We start from the raw sequence: 22,925 nt of genomic DNA, 5'->3' as shown, positions 1-22,925 counted from the left end.
CTGCCCAGGAAGAAGACTGAGCTCTAGCAGAATGAACATGAATAATCTCAGATGTCAACCATAGAGCATATATTAAGAAGAAGTCCATTTATTGCATTAATCAAGTTGACTTAGGGAATAGCAACTGCTATTACTGGCATCAGTAGCATGGGATCTTGATGTTGGAAACAAGATGCTGGGCTTGATGGACCCTTGGTCTGACCCAGTATGACATGTTCTTATGTTCTTATATTGCATTCATGCGCCTGCTTGCCAGAGTAATTTAAGCTTCTCCTCTTATGTGGCCTTTCAAACAAGACAAACAGCTGTCTGTTTTCTGGAAAGGATTAGCAACCTTCAAATATTTAATAAGCACCCGGGGGACATTTAAAATTCTAAAGATGTATTGTTGCCGTAACCCTCATCCCTAGAGAAAGCTGGCAAAGAAACAGATTGAGAAGGAATGCTGGCAGCACCTTTGGAAGAAAGGAAGACATGTTACTAAAAGATACTGAACCCACTGCAAAAAACAAAAATGGATCAATATGGGGAAGATCCTGAAACTTAGAAATACACTGAGCCGAACATATTGACTTCAGGAAAATCACCTTCAAAAAATATCTTTAAGTGAAGGATATTTCAAAGACTCATAAAGAGAGGTCACTAACACTTTCATGACCAAAATTAGATCTCACAGAGAAACTGTTATCCTAATGGAGGCCACAGGCAAGGTCCAAGGCTGTCATCTTAATGTGACATTTATCGAATCAAAACTCAGATAATAGGTCTTCCATTTTTAGTGTGTTGCCTATTTTACTAGTTAGTCTAATCTCTGATAGTATTCTACAGTTTCTTTCACATTTTGGCCAGGTAGGTGATAAAATATCCCCACTATTATATTCCCTTTTATTCTAGGAATTTCTATCCATTAAGATTCCAGAACACAGTTTGCTACAGATCCTTCATCCTGCTTGATTCTATGCTACCTCAACATATAGTGCTAACCCTCCACTAATTTTACCTGCCCTATCATGTCAATATAATTTGTACCCTGGTATCACAGTATCCCAAAATGCCTGGTATGACTATATCTTCCTTTGGGGCCATAAATTCTAACTCTCCAGTCTTATTTTTAAGACTTCTGGCATTTGCGTACATACATTTTAATGTTAGATTTGTTTGTATTTCTATTTTTATATATATACACACACAATCTGCTTATTATCAGATAACGCAGGCAGTATAGAGATTTTTTTTTTATCTGCATGCTTTGTATTTAAAATTTTGGAATCACTTATCTCTATCCTTGATATTTAAATACACCTGGGCTTTTTCAGCTGTAGGCTTGATATTTATATTTTTCAGCTTTTACAACCATTGGGATATTCTAACTTATTTGGTTTGCCACTGCCCTCTGAACCATGCGCTGCTGAGCGATTGTAGGCTTTTCCCATGTTCTAGATGAAAATCTGCTGTATTTCCTTTTAAAAGTCAGCGCCAGCAGCCTGGTTCCACCCTGATTAAGGTGGAACTCATCCCATCAGAATTGGTTCCTCCTTCCCTTGAATGTTCCCTAGTTACTAACAAATCTAGAACCCTCTTCCCTGCACCATCCTCCCAGTCACTCATTGAGACTCTGGAGCTCAACCTGCCTCTGGGGGTCCTGTTTATGGAATGGGGAGCATTTCTAAGAATGTAAACCTTGAGAATCTGTATTTCAATTTCCTACCTAAAATCCTCAATTTAACCTCTAGAACCTCTTCCCCTGCACTTTCTATATCCTTGTACCCACGTATACCACGATCACCACCTCCTCCACAGCACGCTCTAAAATTTTATCTAGGAAGCATGTGCGTTCTGCTACCTTCACACTAGGCAGGCAAATTATCAAGTGATCCTCATGCCCACTAGCCACCCAGCTTTCTACTTTCCAAATGATCAAATCACCTATTACAATGGCCGTTCTAACCTTTTTCTTCCTGGGCATGGACCCCTGGATAAAGTGTCATCTGGAAGTAAATTTCTAGCTACAGGATCATTTCCTGCCACACCAAGGTAATCGTTCACTAAGTGACCTTGCTTTTCTAAAACAGCACAAGGGCTGCTCGACTGCAAGTGGAAACTACGTAACTAAATGTCTCCTCTCTGTCTGCCTCGGCATTTTCATGTTTATTTATTTAAGAACTTTTAATATACCAACATTCGTAGGACACATCATGCTGGTTTACAAAAAACTCACAAGGCAGAAATTACAATGAACGCGTAAGGGGGGAGAGGGGAGCAGACTAGAAAGGGAGGAGAGGGGAGTAGGGGTAAGAGCAGCGGGAAGGATAGAGGGCAGAAGAACGAGATGAGAGAGATTGGATTCGTTCTCAGTTAGGAGCTCTATGCACTGAGTGCACACGTACAACCTCTCACCAACAGGTAGATCATCATATATTTGGCACCCAGTTCAAAAAAATCTGCATCTTAATTTGAGTTGCTAAAGTTTTAAAAACTGATTAAGGCATACGTATATCTCAGTTAAAAGGTTATTAAATTTTATTAGGGTTTTTAAACTTATTTATTATTAGTTGTTTTTAATTTATGGGGTGAATTTTCAAAGAGATGTGTGGGATGGGTGAGAGGATGGTAAAATCAGTAACAAGTAGTCCAGAAATAAGTATTCTCACCTTCTCAGATCAAGTAATTGAAATTAACTTTACAAACTCATAGTTCTAACACTGGCAAATAAATACTAACTTTTACTAACTCACAGAATTAATCAAGATCTATTTTCCACTACAAAGGCAATTCTATCACAACCTGTAATAGTCTAACATTCCAGGATTTTATTTCTCAAGATTTAAGTGCTTTTCCCCAGCAAATCCAACTTATCATCAGAAGATGAATGTTTCACTGTCAGCACTCCCTCTGGAGGCATTTAAGCTGTCAAAGAGTAGAGTGTAGTGGGGTATCAGAAATAACAGACAGGCATTAAAACCCTCAAGACATAGAGTATCACAAACAGCACAGAGACATCAAAATGTCTAAGGCATCATGAAAGAGGCAAACAGAAACAACAATATTTGTATGAACAGCCCAAAGCAGGCATGAAAAGATCAGCAAATGCAGTAAACAATGGCATGAATTCCCCAAGGTACCTCAAAGTGGCAAAATGGTAGCAGGCACCCTGAGAGAGCCAGGATTAGGCCAGGCAGTAATTGTGGCAGACTTAGACAGGAAGATGTACTCCCAGGAAAGAAGTGGGGTGCATAGAGACTTTTTTTTTTTTCCTTTTTTACATTTTATTTTAGGGAACAAAACACCCTAGTATAGAGAGAAAAGAAAGGAAGGACAACTAGGCCAGTATCCTAGAGGTACACAACAAAACAATAAGGCAAAGAACCAGAAAAATGTGGGGAGGGCCGAGGAGGTTGTGAGGATTCCCATCAGGGGTGGCAACTTAGATGAAATCCTGATTCGACGAGAGCAAAGATGGATACATTTGTGGAACACAGTCACTCCAGCCGGCCTCAATAAAGAGATAGAGTGGTATCATTTTGCCTAATGCCCATTGGTTCACCTATACTTAATTCTGATTGGTGGGAGGTCCCTGCTAGCTGATTGGTCCGTGATCATTTGGCGCCTTTTTTGATACACTTAAGAATACCGGCTTAGCAATTACTAGATGTGCTCCCTGCCGTTTCACAATCTAAGCATGTTGAAGGTATGAGCTACCCCTGTGAGTATGTACATTTTATGAGTATGGTTTTGTTCGGCACTGTCCCCATGTTAAACATAGTCCTTTTGACATTTTGTTTATAGAATTTGTGATAATCACCAGTGTGTCCCTCCCGACGCAGCCTCGGCGAAACACGGGTCCATGTCGGGGGACCCCATTTTGGAATACAACAATATTTACAGTGGAGTTGCCAGAAGTAACAATAAAAGAAGCTTTGAAAAATATATTGGATTCCTTGGACTATGTAAACTTTTGTACAGCAGTCTTCTTTGGCGTACTGGTACTTTAAGAACTGACATTTCAGTGTAACACACCTAAGAATACAAAGTCTTTTTCAACCACTAAACTATGCTATTATTGAGTTGTACAGAAGGCATACAAATATGGACTGATGTCTTTATTGTTGAGATGTGCCAAGCAGATGCCAGTCTGCTTCCAGTTTACTGGAAATTTCAGATTTTCTTTAGCTCAACTAAAGAAATCTGTCAAATTTCCCTTAGTGAATCTGGGTAAAATCTGAAAAATTTGAAGAACAGATTTCATGGCCAGCTCTTTGAAGTAAAGGAAATATATGAGCTATTATAATCTTAAAACAACTCTAGTTAAGACAACATTATATTACTAGGAGAATCCTAAAAAGTTAAAATTCTTAAATGAAGTAATGTCTGTTTTCTTACATGGATAGAATGGGGGCCACCATATCTAGGGAAGCTATGAGGATACCAAGTTCAGCAATGAATGCTGTTAGGAGGAGAGCCCATGTTGGTTCCCCGTTTGCCTTGCCATGTCCGAAAATCTAAATAAAAAATACAAAAAAAAGTAAAATTACAAGACAGACTTCTCAACAATAATTAAGTGTTGGTTTCTTTTGGTCATCATTTAATGATTTTATTCCAAATAAAATACACAGCTTCATAAAAATGAGGAATGTATAGTGGAAATTTAGTTAAAGACAACAAAGTTCACTCATCATTCTTTCAAGGCTTTATATGATATTTCCTAACTTATGGAAGCTGATATTCATTGAACCTGACCTGGAGGATACCCCCACCAATCAAGTTTTCAGGATATCTGTAATGAATATCCATGAGATGCGATGGAGGCAGTGCATGCATAGCTCTCACTTATATATTCATTGCGGATATTCTGAAAATCTGACTGGCTGGATGTCCCCAGGACAGGTTTAGGAACCACCGATTTAGTAGATAGAGCAATGAACTAAAAGAATGATGAGAAGTCAGAGTACAAGGTTAAATCCATTCTACTAGTTACCTTCTGCATGACCTTAGGCAAATCATGGTCTCTCTGTGCATCATTTTATGTGCTGTGACTAAAAAAATACAAACATGCTTCTTCTCACCTATCTCATTTGAAAGCTTTCATTAAGTGTGCTTGTCAGAAATATATTGCCAGGTCATTTGCTGCATGTTTCTGAAAAGCACATTGGAAAAAAGTGTTCTAGAAATGCTATTAAGTAATAGTCCTTTCCTGGAGCAATATTTGATAAATAGAAATAAGAATAAATGCAATAAGGATTAAGATGGTTGACCTGAAATTAGTGATCATACTATTCTCACTCAAAGAGTGTCTCAAATTCTGCCAAATATGAAAATTATTGCAAAGAAGCATCCAGGGGAATATGAAAATCAAATAATTTGCATTCCAGCTTATAGAAATTGAATCAGAGTGATACCATGAATCTATGTTTTTTCATGTAATTGATATATATATATTTGGCTTCAATATAAGAACATTAAATCTGCCAACCTAGATTAGATCAAAGGTCCATCTAGTGTTGTATCATATCTCAGACAATGGTAACCAGTAGGAGTTGAGAGTAAGTTTTCAAGAATGTACATAAGAAAAGAACTGTCCAACCACTGTTATATCATGCCAAATTTGGCAGTAATAATAAACCTTAAAGCGATGTCTTGATTATGTTAAATAACTAGGACTTATCTGTTTTCAAAAAATCTGTCTAATCCTTATTTAAGTCAATCAATATTTAATTCAGCAATATCCTTTTGCATTGAGTTCCATAAATTAACTATGTCCTATGTAAACAAGTCAATTTTTTTTATATCTGTGCATTGATATTTTCATTGGGTGCCTTATTTACTTTCTCCACTTATTTACTTTCTCTACTTTTCATGATTTTATATATATTCAATTTTTTAATTTAATCTTTAGAAAATATTTAACAATACATCCAAAAAATCTTAAGAATAAATGAATTTACAAAAAAAGAAAAGCTCCATGAAATAACTCCATAAATCAATGAAATGCAAATCATTATCAAGTCCACATAAATTAGGAGTGATCCATTAACAAGTAAAAAAAAAAAAAAAAAAGGAAAAAGAAAACAGGAGCAAGAGCTATCTATACTTTAAACTGACAGATACCCACACAATTAACTGGAAATAGTCTTCAACTGTCCTGAGACTTGTCAATAACAAAAGTTTCCAAATGCAAAGGGTCCTGAAACACAAACTTTACTTTCAGGTGGAGCGCACTGTTAACCCTCGATTGGATGCACGTTTGACATGCTAGCTTTACCCCTTATTCAGTAAGGGGTAATAGCGCGACGAAAACGCGCGTCCAACCCCCCCGAACCTAATAGCGCCCGCAACATGCAAATGCATGTTGATGGCCCTATTAGGTATTCCTGCGTGATTCAGAAAGTAAAATGTGCAGCCAAGCCGCACATTTTACTTTCAGAAATTAGCGCCTACTCAAAGGTAGGCGTTAATTTCTCCGGGCACCGAGAAAATGCACAGAAAGTGCACAGAAAAGCAGTAAAAACTGCTTTTCTGTGCACCCTCTGAGTTAATATCATGGTGATATTAAGTCGGAGGTCCCGAAAGTTAAAAAAAGTAAAAAAAAAATAAAATAAAATTGAAAATCGGCCCATGGGTTGAAAACCGGACGCTCAATTTTGCCGGCGTCCAGTTTCCGAACCCGTGGCTGTCAGCAGGTTTGAGAACTGACGCCGGCAAAATTGAGCGTCTGCTGTCAAACCCGCTGACAGCTGCTGCTCCTGTCCAAAAAGAGGTGCTAGGGACGCGCTACTGTCCCTAGCGCCTCTTTTTGCCATGGGCCCTCATTTGAATACAGAATCGCGTGCACAGGAGAGTGGCCTGTGCGTTCGTCCGCTCTCCCGCAACTTTTACTGTATCGGCCCGTTTGATAGGTAATCAAGCACTTGCACAGGAATTTAAGGAAAAAGGTAGCATCTAAGGCCGAAACTTTGTGTTATAATAAAAGAAATTTTTGTGTGCTTGAGTCACTCTACAGACATACATCAGGAAAATTTTGTATTTTCTGATTCTTACAAAATTTTTCGAACACATGATCCTTATCTTATTCAGAGTCATGGTTGCTATATTATCAATAGAAGCCTCTAAAAAAGTAGAGACCCCCAAACTCTGAACAGTTAAGGAAGAGGAGAAAGGCTTAGGTGACAGAGCAAAATAGGAATAGGTCCAAAGAATAATCCAAAGCATGCAATAATCCATCATGTTCAAGTATTTCATGAGACGTAAGGAGCATTGTCTCAGTGACAGGTCTGATGAATGTCTTTACTGCTCCTTGTTATACTGTCTTGATTTCTTTAGCATAAGCCTCTCACTGTACACCATGCAGAATGACATTCTCCGAATGTGAGTTCTTCAACAGTGCATGGCTTAGAGATGTGAATCGTGTGATCGATCGTCTTAACAATAGATTTCGGCTGGGAGGGGGAGGGAATCGGATCGTCGCAGTTTGGGTTTTTTAAATATCGTGTAAATCGTGTAAATCGAAAACCGGCACACTAAAACATCCCTAAAACCCACCCCGACCCTTTAAAATAAATCCCCCACCCTCCCGAACCCCCCAAAATGCCTTAAATTACCTGGGGTCCAGTGGGGGGGAGGGGAAGGGGGAGGGCAGGAAAACCGGCACACTAAAACAACCCTCCCGAACCCCCCCAAAATGCCTTAAATTACCTGGGGTCCAGAGGAAGGGTCCCGGTGTGATCTTTTACTCTCGGACCTCCGGGTGCGTTGTAGAAATGGCGCCGGCGCTACCTTTGCCTTGTCATATGACAGGTCAAAGGTAGCGCCGGCGCCATTTTGTTTTTTGTCCCCCGACGTCAGGAGCGTAGGAGATCACTCCCGGACCCCCCGCTGGACCCCCAGGGACTTTTGGCCAGCTTGGGGGGCCTCCTGACCCCACAAGACTTGCCAAAAGTCCAGCGGGGGTCCGGGAGCGATCTCCTACGCTCCTGACGTCGGGGGACAAAAAACAAAATGGCGCCGGCGCTACCTTTGACCTGTCATATGACAGGGCAAAGGTAGCGCCGGCGCCATTTCTACAACGCACCCGGAGGTCAGAGAGTAAAAGATCACACCGGGACCCTTCCTCTGGACCCCAGGTAATTTAAGGCATTTTGGGGGGGTTCGGGAGGGTGGGAGATTTATTTTAAAGGGTCGGGGTGGGTTTTAGGGTTGTTTTAGTGTGCTGATTTTCCCGCCCTCCCCCTTCCCCCGATTTACGATTTTTTGATGATAAATCGGGGGAATTGTTATTGTATCGCGGCTCTAACGATTTTTGACGATTTAAAATATATCGGACGATATTTTAAATAGTCAAAAAACGATTCACATCCCTATGGCTTACTGCAGTAAATGCTTGTGCTAAACTGTCCAGGGTCTGATGGCAGGAGAACAAAATATAGATGAATTGTGGCACACCTCATCTAAGTGATCACCACTTCAAAAAATGGCCAAATTAGTGTGCTTCTAATTTGCCTTGAAGAATGATGTAGTTGGATCTCTGCATTGAAGGAGTCTCTTTCAACTTGGAATCCTTTGTTGTTCTTTGTAAGAAACCTAGTTCCAGTAAGCCATGTTTGTCTGCATCAGATGAGCTGCTGACCAGATCTTATGGCAAGGTCACCGGATTTGATTGGTGGGCACAAAATTGACTTCTTGATGCACTTGACTCTGTTGCTTACATAGAAAATGTAGCCCAACACTACTTTACTGTTGGTGTAGAACTTGGTCATGGCTGACTTAATATCTATTTCTCTTAGTATCAGCTCTGCTATCTCTACTAGAGATGTGCTTCGGATAAAAATTTCGTGTCAGGCTTCATTTCAGCCCCCCCCCCCCCCCCTGTGGGAATTTCATTTTTCCCACGGTTCAAGGTTTTTTTTTTTCGAGGGCCCTGAGTTTTGGGTTGGTGCACGCTAACTCAAAAATGAATTTTTTCTGAAATTTCAGAAAAAATTCAATTGTTTTTCGGTTCTCCCGAACCATTCCGAATTAGGCAATTTCATTGACATTGCCTAATTCAGGAAAAATGATTGGACATCCCTAATCTCTACTGCACCACATAATTTAAACTGTGGTAAAGGTTTGCCTAGGATAAATCTTATGTGAGATCTGCCATCAGCATCTGTTGTCTTCACATAAATCATGGATATCTATAGCCTTTACAGAAGCATCTGAAAAGATACTTTTTTTTAATGAGCTGCAGTGAGAGAAATGTAGGTATACATATGTGGAATCTGGAGCTTCTTGAGATCTCACAGGGAATCCTTCCAGGTTTCCTATTCTCATTTTTTCTCCAGAGGCAGCGAGGCATTCCATTCATTTGTCTGATGAAAGTTATTTTAACAGGGATTGCCTTTGTTTGGTGACTGGAGCCATAAACCCAAGTAGATAGCGTAAGCTGTTTAGTGTAGATAGAACAACACGGCAGGTATATTTCTCCTCACTTGAGACCTGGAATGTGAATGTGTCTCCTTTCAGGTCCCACTTTAGTCCAAGACTATGTTGAATGGTGGCATGTCAAATCCCAAATCTAAGTTCTTGAGGTTTTTCATATGGTCCCCCTGAAGGGAAAGCTTTCATTTCATCGGGGGCGGGCATCTCGAGCCCTTTTAAAAGTAAGCCTCCTACCGCAGCTCCTTCCTTTTGCTGCCCTCGCTCTCCTGATCCGGCTCTTCATCGGCGCGAGACCCATCGGGGTCTGGAGCAGGCCGCACCGGCAGACAACAGCCTCGTCCCCTCCTCCCACCTCCACGGCAAGGCGCACCTTCTGGATGTCATCGGGGGCGGGCATCTCCAGCCCTTTAAACCTGACTGAGACTTTAGGCGTCGCGCGACCAAGGAGCAGGCCCGTTGGCGCGCTCCTTAGCGCGTCCCTTATTTTCCTCGCCCTCTTCACCCTCCTTTATAACTTGTTTCATTCAGGATTTCTCCCCTTTACCCCCTTGGTAGTGCCTCCCCCCATGCAGCCTCCTGCACCTCCACGACTGCGCTTCCCCTCTTTCCCACAACAGCCGCAGTTGTCTGGCTAGCCCCCCTCCTCCCCTCGCTGCCCAACCCAACTCCCTGCTTTGCACCCTATCTCTCTACTCTTCCTCCCCACTGATTTCCCCATGGCCTTTCACTACATCCCCCGCATCCACTACCCTCACAACCGCCCCCCATCTACGCACCTCCACAAACCTCGGCACCCCCACCACTCCCTCCTTCCTATCCTCATTACCCCCTTGACCCAGCTACTAGGACTCACTACCCTCTCTTTAATCCTGATCAATGCGCAATCACTCCCCCAAAAAATCCCTATCCTAAATGACATCCTCACAGACTGAAACCCTGATATTTGTGCCATAACCGAAACTTGGCTCAAGGAAACTGACACTGTCCTTCTCAATCTCAAACCTGTCCTCTCCCATGATATTTTTTCGATTCCTAGACCCAAGAAAAGAGGAGGTGGCCTCCTTCTGGCCGCTAAAAAGCACCTCAATCTTAAGCCATCACATATAGACTCCCCCTCCAATCTGGAAATAGGCCTTTTCAAATCTACTGAGCTGCAAATTTGCCTCATCTATGCCCCCCCAGGCTCCATTGAACGCAACCCCTCCCCTATAATTGAATTTATCTCTGACAATATTAATGCAGAGATTCCCTCTATCTTATTAGGAGATTTCAATCTCCATGTAGACTCCCTTCCTCTGACACCATCCTGTGAGTTCTTTCTCCTCTCTCTCCAATCTATAGGCTTCACTCAGGTCATTACCTCCCCCACCCCACTCCTTAGACCTAATTTTCATCAATCAAGGCCTCATCTCACCACACCCCCCCCAAGTGCTCCCCTGTACCCTGGTCTGATCACTTCCTCATTGAAGCCTCACTACCCCTAAACACACAGACCACTCCCAAGCCTACCCTAAGCATCTCCATCACTTACAGAAAACCCTGCTCCAGCGAGGAGCTCACTGCTGCACTCACCAAGACCCTACCTGATCTCGACTACTCCAACCCTGACACCGCTCTTGCCTCTTGGCACACCACCACACTAGAAATCGCCAACAAGCTCTGCCCCATCCACACACGTGAACTGCGTCCAGCTACCAAAAACCGCCAACCATGGTACACTCCCGAACTGAAAAATTAAAAAAATAAACTCAGACAATTAGAAAGAACCTGGCGTAAAGCCCCGTCACAGCAACATGCATCCAGCTACAAATCAGCCCTCCATCACTACAGAACCTCCACTCTCAAAACTAAGCGCGATTTTTATGCTGCTAAAATACACAAGTACACTTACAACCCTAAGGCTCTTTTCTCATATGTCGCTGACATCACAAACTCAGCTCAGCACCCCATCTCTGACGAAGAAGCCTCTTCCAGATGCGAGGAAATAGCACACTTCTTCCAGAAGAAAATAGACACCATCCTTCTCAGACTCCAATCCTCCACCCCCCCGGACCCCTCCTCCCTCCCTCCCTGCCTTGATCCTGCCTCTCCTACCTTAAATACACTTGACCCCACTTCTGTCAAGGAAATTGAATCCGTCCTTAAAAAAATTAAACCTGCATACCACCCCTCCGACACCATTCCTACCAAATCCCTGCTCTCCATACCCAATATCATCGCCAAACCCATGGCTAACATCATTAATACCTCTCTTTCCTCAGGCTTTGTCCCTGACCCACTCAAACATGCTGTGGCTAAACCACTTCTTAAAAAACCCTCTCTGGACCCCAAAGACCTGTCAAACTTCCGTCCCATCTCAAACCTCCCCCTCATCTCCAAAATTATGGAAAGAATTGTTAACGCCCAACTCTCTGATTACCTAGAAGACAACAAAATCTTGCACCCATCCCAGTTTGGATTTCGTAAGCACCTCAACACTGAAACTCTCCTCCTCACCCTCTCCGATCACCTCATCAGAGGAATGGATCAAGGTAACTGCTTCCTCTTGGCATTGCTTGACATCTCAGCTGCCTTTGATACCATCAATCATAACCTCCTCCTCTCCCGGCTAGCTGAAATAGGCATCTCAGGTCTAGCTCTCCTCTGGTTTAAATCTTACTTATCCAATAGAAAGTTTGCAGTCAAAATAGGAAACTCTGAATCTACACCCCGCCCCCTATCCCAAGGAGTCCCTCAAGGTTCCTCACTCTCCTCCACTTTATTCAATATATATCTCACGCCCCTCTGCCAACTCCTCACAGACCTAGGCCTGAAATTCTCTCTTTATGCGGATGACGTACAGATCATCATCCCTATCCACAACTCTTTATCCGAAGCCCTCAAGCATTGGGACAAATGCCTGGTATCCATAAACAACCTTCTCACCAACCTCCACCTGGCCCTGAACATGTCCAAAACAGAAATGATCCTTATTTCGCATCAACATTCTACTAAACTTAAAACCATCTCCAATGACCCTGCCTTCAGCTTTCTGCACTCGCATTCAAGTGTAAGAGACTTAGGGGTCTTCCTAGACCAACATCTCAGCCTGAAAAAGCATATTAATTCAACGCTTAAAGCGGGCTTTTTCAAACTCAATGTATTAAAAAAACTCCACCCTTTACTCCACCATCATGATTTCCGGACTGTCATCCAGGCCACCCTCTCTTCCAAGTTCGACTACTGCAACTCCCTCCTGCTTGGGCTCCCCTACTCCACTATAAAAGAAAAAGTTTTTTAGATGTTCCAAAATGCCATAGCCAGGGTCATCACCAATACTAGAAAAAGTGCCCATATCACACCCATACTCAAAGACTTCCACTGGCTCCCCATTCCCTCACGCATCTTGTTTAAAACCCTCACTATTATTCACAAAGCCATCTACAGTCATAACTCCTGCTGGCTAGACGAACCTTTCAGCTTCACACTCTCAAACCGGCCCACTAGGACTGACAAAGCAGGAACCCTTCAAGTACCTTCTCTCAAAAAGGCCCACCTATCTTGCACTCGGGAGCACGCTATTTCCATTGCCGGCCCCATGCAGTGGAACTCCCTCCCCTCAACTCTCCAGCTCGAACCCTGCTCCAACAAATTCAGGAAGAAACTAAAGTCTTGGCTCTTTGGACAGGCCTACTCTGAGACCTCAGCCTCCCTGTCAACGCCACTCTGAGCCCGTTCAACCCTGCTCCTTTTGTAATTAATTTATGCCCATGATTGCTTAACCCAAGTTATTTGCCTTCAACTGTTATTACGTTGGTTGTTTCCGTTTTTTCTTCTTGCCTGTTCTGCTCCTCCCGTTATCCCCCTCCCCCATCTGTTTTTTGTAATTCCTACTTTTAAGTTATAATGTAAACCGGTATGATGTTGTATACTAATGTCGGTATATAAAAGTCCTAAATAAATAAATAAATTACTTTAGCACTGTTGGAGGCTATTTTATAAAGCCTTAAAATGGCCTAAGCTAACATTGATTGTATTCTCTTTAACAAGTCGATAGCTGCTTCTTCTGTAGGTATGATCTTCAAACTATCATCCACATAGAAGTCTTTCTCTATGAATTATCTGGCATCTGTGCCATACTTCTCTTCTTTTTGTGCTGTCCTCCGTCCATAGGTATATACTGTGGGTGATGGGACTGTTGCTGAAGACATACATAAACATCCTGTACTCAATCTTGTTGATGTTGTCATGATACCACACGAATCTTAGATAGTTTCTATAGTCTTCATGAACAATGAAACAGTAGAACATCTGTTGGATATCAGCCATGATGACAATGGGCTCTTTTTCTGACATGAACTAAAACTCCCAAGAGATTATTGGTTAAGTCAGGCTCAGTGAAGAGCACATTGTGCAAAGAGACTGCTTGAAACTGAGTGCACGAGTCAAATACAAATCTGATTTGACCTAATTTCTGAGGATGATTCACATGAAAGGTAGGAAGATACCAGCATTCTTCACCTTCCTTCAGAGACTAAGCTGTCTCTGCAGGAAGTAATTGAATATTTCCTTCATAAAGGTCACAAAATGGTCTCTTATCTCTGGTTTCCTTTCTAGGCCCCAATGTAGTGAGGTAAGCCTTGAAAGGGTTTGCTCTTTAATGTTGGGAAATCAAGGTCTGGGTGGTCAAAATGGGTGAGAAATCATCCAGCAGTTTGACTCATCTTTGAAGAATTCTTTGCCATTATCTTGAGGAACTCCATGTCCTCCTGAGTCCAAAGGTAACCATGTCATAAGTTTGTCATCGTCCTTCATTATTTGGAATGCTACGATTTCCAGACAGTCCTCCCAACCTTCTACGCAGATCTGACGATGATCTTGGTCGCTCCTTATCAAAAGGTTATCTCTAATGGAGAAATGGTTCAGAGATAGCTTGATGTGTCCATCCTGTAGTATATTAGTGATGAAGTTAACACTGTTCAATTTATGTATTTTGTCAATACAGACATCATCTATCACCTATCCTAGGTTGAGTTGATGAGCATGGGGGCATTGCACAAACCATTGCATAGCTGATAAACATTGTGTGGCCCCAGGATATTTCTGCCATGGAGGAGTAGGATTTAAGTATCAGGATCCAAAAGATAGATTTATGTTAGACCCTCCTTAAAAGTCCAGGTCTAGGCATTTATCTTGGTCCACCTTAAATGACAGGAAGGGAGTTCCACTCTGACGGCATTTGTCTTAGGATAAGAAGCTAGACCAAGGAGAACATGGGGCCCCAGGGAAGGCTAAGTCAGCTGAAAACTGTGAGTTATATTGTAATCTATTTTGTGAATTGTGAAGGTAAGCAGAGCTGTTTGTTTTGTTTTCTGGTGATTAATAAAGAAGTTTATGAGAGAACAGCCAGAGTCGAGCCTAGGTCTGTCTAGCCCAAGGCTGTTCATAGTGCCACAGCCAATCTCCTTCTAGCATAGAAATTTCTCTGTTTTTCAGTATTTGGCTGCATTCTAAAAGCATGGGAATTTGTGATCTGATGCTGCCATCTATGGCTTCTATAACAAATCCCTTTTTTCTCTCTGTTGTGTCTACTTCTCATGTACACATTTTGAGCATGTATTGGAAGCAGTTTTATTGTATGTTAAATAAAATCAAAGAACTCTGCCTTTGCCAGGGACTTATTGCTTTGATCGTCCATATCATACATCTTACTGACCTTTCATGCTGTCCCTTGGGGTATACCATAGCTAGGAATATCTTTGAAAAGGTCCTTCTATCATGGCAATCTCTACCAACTTCAGGGCATATGAGTGTGCCTTCAGGTACCTTGGTCTCTGATAGGGATGTGCAGACCAAAAGTTTAAGTTCTTAAGTCCATAAGTCGAAAGGGGGTCCCATTTGCGGTCAATATGGACATATGGAGAATTCCATAAGTTGAGTCTATGTCCATATGTGCAAATAAAAATTTAAACCCCTCACCCGCCTTAATCCCGCCCCCCCCCCCCAAGACTTACCAAAACTCCCTGGTGGTCCAGCGGGGTCAGGACGCCATTCCTGAACTCCTTTGCAAGGAGCACTTGACGTCGGCGTCACGTCGGAGTGACGCGGCGTCACGTGATTCCCCTCGGGTTCGCTCCCGGACCCCTCGTTGGGCCCAAAAGGAACTTTTGGCCAGCTTGGAGGGGCCTCCTGACCCCCCCAAGCTGGCCAAAAGTGCCTTTTGGGCCCAACGAGGGGTCCCGGAGCGAACCCGAGGGGAATCGCGTGACGCCGCGTCACGCCGACGTCACGTGATTCCCGTCAACGAGGGGTCCCGGGAGCGAACCCGAGGGGAATCACGTGACGTCGGCGTCACGTGATTCCCCTCGGGTTCGCTCCGGGACCCTTCGTTGGGCCCAAAAGGCACTTTTGGCCAGCTTGGGGGGGTCAGGAGGCCCCTCCAAGCTGGCCAAAAGTGCCGTTTGGGTCCAACGAGGGGTCCGGGAGCGGAACCGCGATGGACCACGTGACGTCTGCGTCACGTCGGAGTGACGCGGACGTCACGTGATTCCCCACGCGTCCGCTCCCGGACCCTCACGGAACTTTTGGCCAGCTTGGGGAGTTTTGGTAAGTCTTGGGGGGGGGGGGGGGGTTAAGGAGGGTGAGGGGTTTAAATTTTTATTTAGATCAACAATGGCGATTTCCAACGTATTCAACATAGCTATGTTGAATAAGTTGGAAATCCGATCGTTTACGCCTCATCATTTTTTTAAGTTAAAAAAAAAAAAGTTGCGTTTTCCATTTAAGTTCAAAACGAATGCACACCCCTAGTCTCTGATATACTATTCTCCCCACTATGCTTCATTATGGGGATAGGAGAATTCTGGCAGTTTAGGCAAAGGACTGTGACATCTCTCTATTACACTTCATACTTACAGACTTTAGAGAGGTGGCTTGTTGAAAAGTAGCATCTGCAACAGATTCCATACTCTCTGAGCAAATTATTGCAATCTATTAGGATCTTTTTCCTGAAATCATGGCATTTCTTTAGATAGTGATATTTCATGAGTATAGGACATTGGATCCTCTACTTTCCTGTTTGCTGTGGACAGAGGAGCAGGAGGTATAGACATAGTGGGTAACACCTCTGTCGAGTACAGATATGGTTTTTTTTCTTGTTGTCATACCTTTCAGTTGACCTTCCATAAGAACATGCCATACTGGGTCAGACCAAAGGTCCATCAAGCCCAGCATCCTGTTTCCAACAGTGGCCAATCCAGGCCATAAGAACCTGGCAAGTACCCAAAAACTAAGTCTATTCCTTGTTACTGTTGCTAGTAATAGCAGTGGCTAGTTTCTAAGTCAACTTAATTAATAGCAGGTAATGGACTTCTCCTCCAAGAACTTATCCAATCCTTTTTAAAACATAGCTATACTAACTGCACTAACCACATCCTCTGGCAACAAATTCCAGAGTTTAATTGTGCGTTGAGTAAAAAAGAACTTTCTCCGATTAGTTTTAAATGTGCCACATGCTAACTTCACGGAGTGCCCCCTAGTCTATTATCTGAAAGAGTAAATAACAGATTCACATTAACCCATTCTAGACCTCTCATGATTTTAAACACCTCTATCATATCCCCCCTCAACCATCTCTTCTCCAAGCTGAAAAATCCTAACCTCTTTATTCTTTCCTCATAGGGGAGCTGTTCCATTCCCCTTATCATTTTGGTAGCCCTTCTCTGTACCTTCTCCATCACAATTATATCTTTTTTGAGATGTATTTGGCCAGATCTAACCTGCCTGATGCTTCAGTTCTCAGGTAAATGAAGTGCTTGTGGGATGTTGCTGTGTGATTATATGAATGGATTTCTCTCTTACTATGTCAGCACTAGGCACTAAGGTGGAGCAAGGTTGATCATGTGCATTTGGTTCCTATGGAGTTTGTGTGGTATATGTTCTTGCTGATAACATACTCTCAGCCATGTCTTCAATCCAATTCATATACGAAGCTAGGGTGTAGGCTTGAAGAAGTGTGTCTCTTTGCACATGTTTACTTGGATCATGAACCATTTGTAGTGCATCCATAAGTATACGAGCATATTAACATCCATGGTGGAGCGTGCATTGAGTTGATCTCTATTAGGTGTACAGTCTACCTTATGGACAGACTGTGTTTCAGCATCTGTTCTCTCTCTTGGCTATGGGTGTGAGAGTGGGCCACCATGCTCAGAAATAAGTGCTAGACATAGTTTTTGGTATGCTGATCAGGATCCTCCATGAGAAGCTGATCAATCTGGATCTTCTCACACTCCTGTCCCACAGCAACTTCAAGGCTCCTAGCTTGAGCTTCTGAAGTTGTGATTTTCCACTCGATGCATTTTTATCTGAGTGACAATGGCGACTTCTGTTATTCTGCTTGAACTCAGCTTTCTTGCATGCAGTTATGGTGGCTGTTCTTCTGCCTCCAAAATCAGCTTTCTTGTGTGTGGCTGCTGCAGCAGCTGCTATGCATTCTTCCTCTGATTCTGTCTCTGGCTAGCTTTATAACAGTCTCCTGTTTACTAAAAGAAGCATGTGCTTTTGCAGCTTATTCTGTACTTGATGATGAAAGGTTAGAAATGAACTGGCCTTGATAACTCGAGTGTTTTGAAAAGTTAGAAGACTGAGATGCAGTTTATTTTAAATTCTTAATTCTTTGGAGTGCTTGTGCAATAGATTGTCATATTGTAGATCAATGTCCCTATGAAACGTCTTCTCGGAGTTGTCAATACTTTCTTAGATATTTCTTCTTAGGAATGCAAGTATTGTTTGACTGGCATCAATAATATTTACAGCTATACTAGCGTTGACATATGGCTTTGTCAAATGCGCTCTGTACTGGTTGTGTAACAAACTTGTATGTGACTAATTCTTCCCACAATATATTAATCTTCTTTAGGTAACTAGCCTTTTCGGATTCATAATTCTCCATCACTTGGCTATCAACATATTTTCATTTGCATTTTTACAGAGCACTGTGTTTACTAAAAGAGGGTTTTCTTCCATTGTGACAATAACAACACTGACAGTATCAGGTTACAGTGCTGAACACCTTGGCATTATTCACTCAGGCTATTGATGTAATCACTGTTGGGAGGAATAGCCAGCTGAAGATTTGAAACTTTGCTTCCTAGCTGAGTACACAGATAAATGAGCCAAAAGAGATACATGCAGCAGTCTGTGCCGAAATTGGCAGAGGGAATCCTCTAAATTTACTTTTTTGAAAGGTCCCCACAGTCAGACCTCTGCTGTATCCTCTGATTGATATCTTCTTTAGATATCCAACATCTTTTTACTGTACTGCCCTCGGCATTCAATGTCTAGCTTGAATCCCTAGACAGACAGCTAAACCTCTTGTCCTGCTATAGATAGATACATTTAGTTCTTGGTTACCAAAAACATTTTTTTGAATGAAGAATTCAAAATTAACAGTAGATGAGAAGATTCCAAGACTAGCCAGATTGATGAGAGTGATACAGGTTTAATAAGTTTCTCTGAGAGTTGATAATAGCTCTGGTTTAGTAGTACATAAGATGTGAAAAGATGATGCTTTTCAGAGCCCAAAAGAGGATGAGAACAAGCTGTTAGCCTGCCAAGAACCTTCTTCAACTGAAGGTCTCTGCAAGAAATAAATGTCCCAGGTATTCCTTGGGTCAAGCAATAAATAGGAATAGGAGAAAGGCATAGAAAGAGAGAGAGAGCAAAACAGGGAGCTTCACAACATTGAAACAATAACCAATTAGAGCAGGCAACTTAAAACCCTGCAAAGAATTTAAGCTGTGCAATATCACAAGATGATATCAGAAGGCAACATAATAAAGAAATATATACATACACTGTGAAGGCTGACCATCTCAACCTCTTTTTAAACCCAGCTAGGCTAACTGATTTTACCACATCTTCTGGCAAAAGATTACACAGTTTAATTGTGTGCTGAAAGAAAATATTTTCTCTAATTTGTTTTAAAAATGCTACCTATTAGTGGTGGTAACTACAAAAATATCGTTTCGTTTTGACTATGGTTTTGGGGGTGGGCCATTTCAGGGCTACACCCAGATTCTTTTGTTTCATTTAATTAAAAAGAGTGTAGAACTCAACCCTTCCCCTTTATTAAACAATTCAACACCAACTACCCAAGCCCACCCTCCAAGCCCCAGCCCCGTACTTACCAAAATGTCCCTGGTGGTCTAGCAAGGGACTTAGGAATGACCTCCTGCTCCTGGGCCTGGTGGCTGCCATTATTTAAAATAATGCTGCCCACCCTTTGCCCCATCATGTGACAGGGTCTACCAGTGCCATTGGGTAGCCCTATCACATGATAGGGGGAAAGGGCTGCCAACACCATTTTGAATAATGGCAGATGCTGGACCTAGGGATATTTTTGTGAGTCTGGGGGGGCGGACTCAGGTGGACTGGCTAGGGTAGTCGGTGTTGAATTGCTACCATATATTGCTACAATATATACTATTGAATTGTCAATAGGTTTTAACTGCGCTAAGTGCACTCAACATGGGTCAATGGCTTTTGAAAATTGCTACAAATGTATGTTGCATTTACATGTGTAACCTCCTTGAAAATTCACTGGTGAGCATGCTGTGATTTTTACTGAAGATTAAAATCCTATATACTAAGCATTTTTCCCATAGACACAAAATGAAAAAAAGACCTTTTATAAATAGGCTTCTGAGTAATTTATCCTGGCTTTATTTGCATCTGTTTAAAATATTACAATAGACTTAATTTGTACAAACCCGTAAGAAAGGAATGATGTTGTCTTTGGCTATTGCTTGTAACAATCGGGGTGCACCAGTAAGGCTCTGTAATCCTGCTCCACAGGTAGAGAAGAAGGAACCAATTACAATAACCCAAGGAGAAGGCCAGGAGAGTGTGCCCACCACTAGATTTTTGTTCACAGCATCACCATATCTGCAAGAAAAATATTAATCTTTTACAGAATATTTTACTTCAAAATCCTATTTAAAGCTTATGTACCTTTAGAAAATTCATCATATGTCCACAGTATAGAATACGAATACAAATATTCTTTATATTTGAATGGTAATATTAATACAAAAATCAAGGATATTTCACAACTTTTATTTATTATTGAATTCATTATACTTAAATAAATTAGCTTCTACAGTTTGCTAGGCAATCCAGCACAATCATTGATTTGCTGATTAGATATTACCTATTATTTATGTATTTTAATGAGTCATATATTCTGAATTCTAATCTATTACGTTGTGGATTATACTCAACATACACAAAATAAAATCATAGAATAGAGGCATAAAACGAATACACAAAATCAAATACAAACAGATCTAAGTAATAAAAGCTTGAGAAAATAGGAATGCTGTCAGCAATTTCCTAAATTTGAAATAACCTTTCAAACTGCGGATATCTGTTGGAATAGAATTCCATAATTCAGGACCAATTACAGATAATGCCTTAATTCCTGCAGTTTTCAACCTAGCCACAGATGGAATATTAAGTAAACATTGTGAGGCTGATCATAAAGTGTGGGTAGATGCATACATTAATTTATTCTTTAAACAAAAACAATCTAAGTATACAGAGATTTATAAATCAATTTAAATTGATTTCTCTAAGCGACTCATAACCAATGTAGTTCTTTAAGGTATGGGATGATGCTATTTCTATACTGCAGGTCATATAAATATTAAAATTCAAGGATAGGGGATGGTGACACAGTTACAGGTAGAAGTACAGTTGTTGCCTGGAGTGGTCTAGTGGCAGAGGTAGTGGCATGATAATATTTAGAAATGCTCGAGACAGATATAGTGCACGGTGGTTAATGGGGTAAGCACTGATCCTAGCAACAGCAATCACTAAGCATTTGAATTTCAAGGGCTGCAGCATTATTAACAAGTACAAGCATGTGACAATACACAAGTCACGAGACATCCAGACTTCCGATACCTGAATAATCCATCTGCCACATCTCAGCAATGCGGACCACCTTTAACCCAATTTCAGGCATCACCCAACAAAACAGTACCTGAAAACAGACCTGTGTCATGCTGCAGCTCTGGTCCTCATTGGGTGTAATTATTCCAATCACGCCCATGTAACAGCTCTCCTCATCCCTTCAACAGCTCCGCAAGGTCTCCCAGTATTATCTCATGCCAGCCGGGGAAGGTGCATCCTCAGAACTGTCACAGATTAGTCAATGTCCTCCCTTGTATCATACACTAGCCAATATTTTAATTGTCCATCTATTAAACCATCATACCGACTAAGCCCCATTAACCTATCTCCCACTATAGAGCTTCAAATTTTTTTATTTCAGTGATTATAGGGCAGGGATCTTTGTTTTCAGTTTTTACTTTATTTTACTGAGGAATTTATCAGTGTTTATTACAACAAGAACAAAAATTGAAGAAATCACTAGACAAAAAATGACTCATTTTCCCAGGTAAATAGCACATTTGATTTTGTTGTAAAAATTGAAATTCTGTGGAAAAAGAAAATTAAAACTGAAAATTAAAATGAAGGCTCCCTAGTTATACAAGAGAGTTAAACTTACTTTTTAACACTAACCACTAAAGTTAAAATTGGTAGTTAAAATTGACCATTTTTGTGCACATTAAAAAGTGCACTGAAATGTTAGTAAAGTTAAAGTAACATGTGCTCTGCATAAGATTATCTTACTATATCCATAGTAAAGCTAATTTTTGGGTTAGTGCGCACTAACTCAAATATGAATTTTAATCATTTTTCGGTTCTCAGGAACCATTCCAAATTAGGCAATTTCGTTGACATTGCCTAACTCAGGAAAAACGATTGCACATCCCTAGCTCTTGTATGCACAGGGAAATGCTCAACCAAGGTTAGCCCTCGAGTCCCTATCCCCAAATATCTTAATTTCTTCTTACCCTTGCTTCTTCAGATCGCTCAGGCAACAAGATCCCAGCCCCAATCCTCAGGGATGCTGGAGGGAGCATCCCTAAAGTCCATTAATAGTAAACTGAAAAATGTGCTGAGCAAAGGACCCTCCCAAAACACTCATCAACTTCTCTTGACACCCCATGCTCCTTTCTTAAGATCCTGGGGGGGATCAAAAGACTTCTTAGGAACATCTGAAATCCTGGGTGGATCTCCTATTCCTCCTGTAGTTTCTCTGAGACTCCAGCTCCTTCACCTTCTTCAGTCCTTCTCTCCAACCCTCTGAAGCACACAGCATGCTCCTGGGTATTATATACCCCAAATGTCCTACCCCAAACAGATGCGGTTTCAAACATGGGAGGGCTAAAAAATACCAAACCCCTCCTTTTTCAAATCTCATTTAAGGGTCACATTTTTATTGCAGTAATTCTGATGAAATGCATCATTTTAAAAATAAAATATTTTCCAGGCTTTGCTGTGTACATCTGGTTAAGAACCTATTTACTAAGCTCTGGTAAATAGGGTTGCCAACTGGCTCCAGATTTTCAGGACTGACTGACCCAGTCCTGATTTTAATCCATTGCATGCTGGGACTTTTT

General features: G+C 41.6%; 1 protein-coding gene across 2 annotated transcripts in view; it reads right to left on the bottom strand.

Moving 5' to 3' along the window:
* SLC12A4 (solute carrier family 12 member 4) overlaps nt 1-22,925 on the bottom strand; it is a 180,129-nt gene that overhangs the window by 57,607 nt on the left and 99,597 nt on the right. For both annotated transcript variants that reach the window (XM_029608578.1, XM_029608579.1), the window contains 2 exons: nt 20,166-20,340; nt 4,381-4,499 (listed from right to left, as the gene is read on the bottom strand). In XM_029608578.1, coding sequence (XP_029464438.1) covers nt 4,381-4,499; nt 20,166-20,340 — 294 coding nt within the window. The remainder of the gene's footprint in view (nt 1-4,380; nt 4,500-20,165; nt 20,341-22,925) is intronic.

Source organism: Rhinatrema bivittatum, chromosome 7 (genome assembly GCF_901001135.1).
Source record: "Rhinatrema bivittatum chromosome 7, aRhiBiv1.1, whole genome shotgun sequence".
In the NCBI taxonomy this organism is placed as follows: domain Eukaryota; kingdom Metazoa; phylum Chordata; class Amphibia; order Gymnophiona; family Rhinatrematidae; genus Rhinatrema; species Rhinatrema bivittatum.
This window is presented reverse-complemented; position numbering and strand designations above follow the sequence as displayed.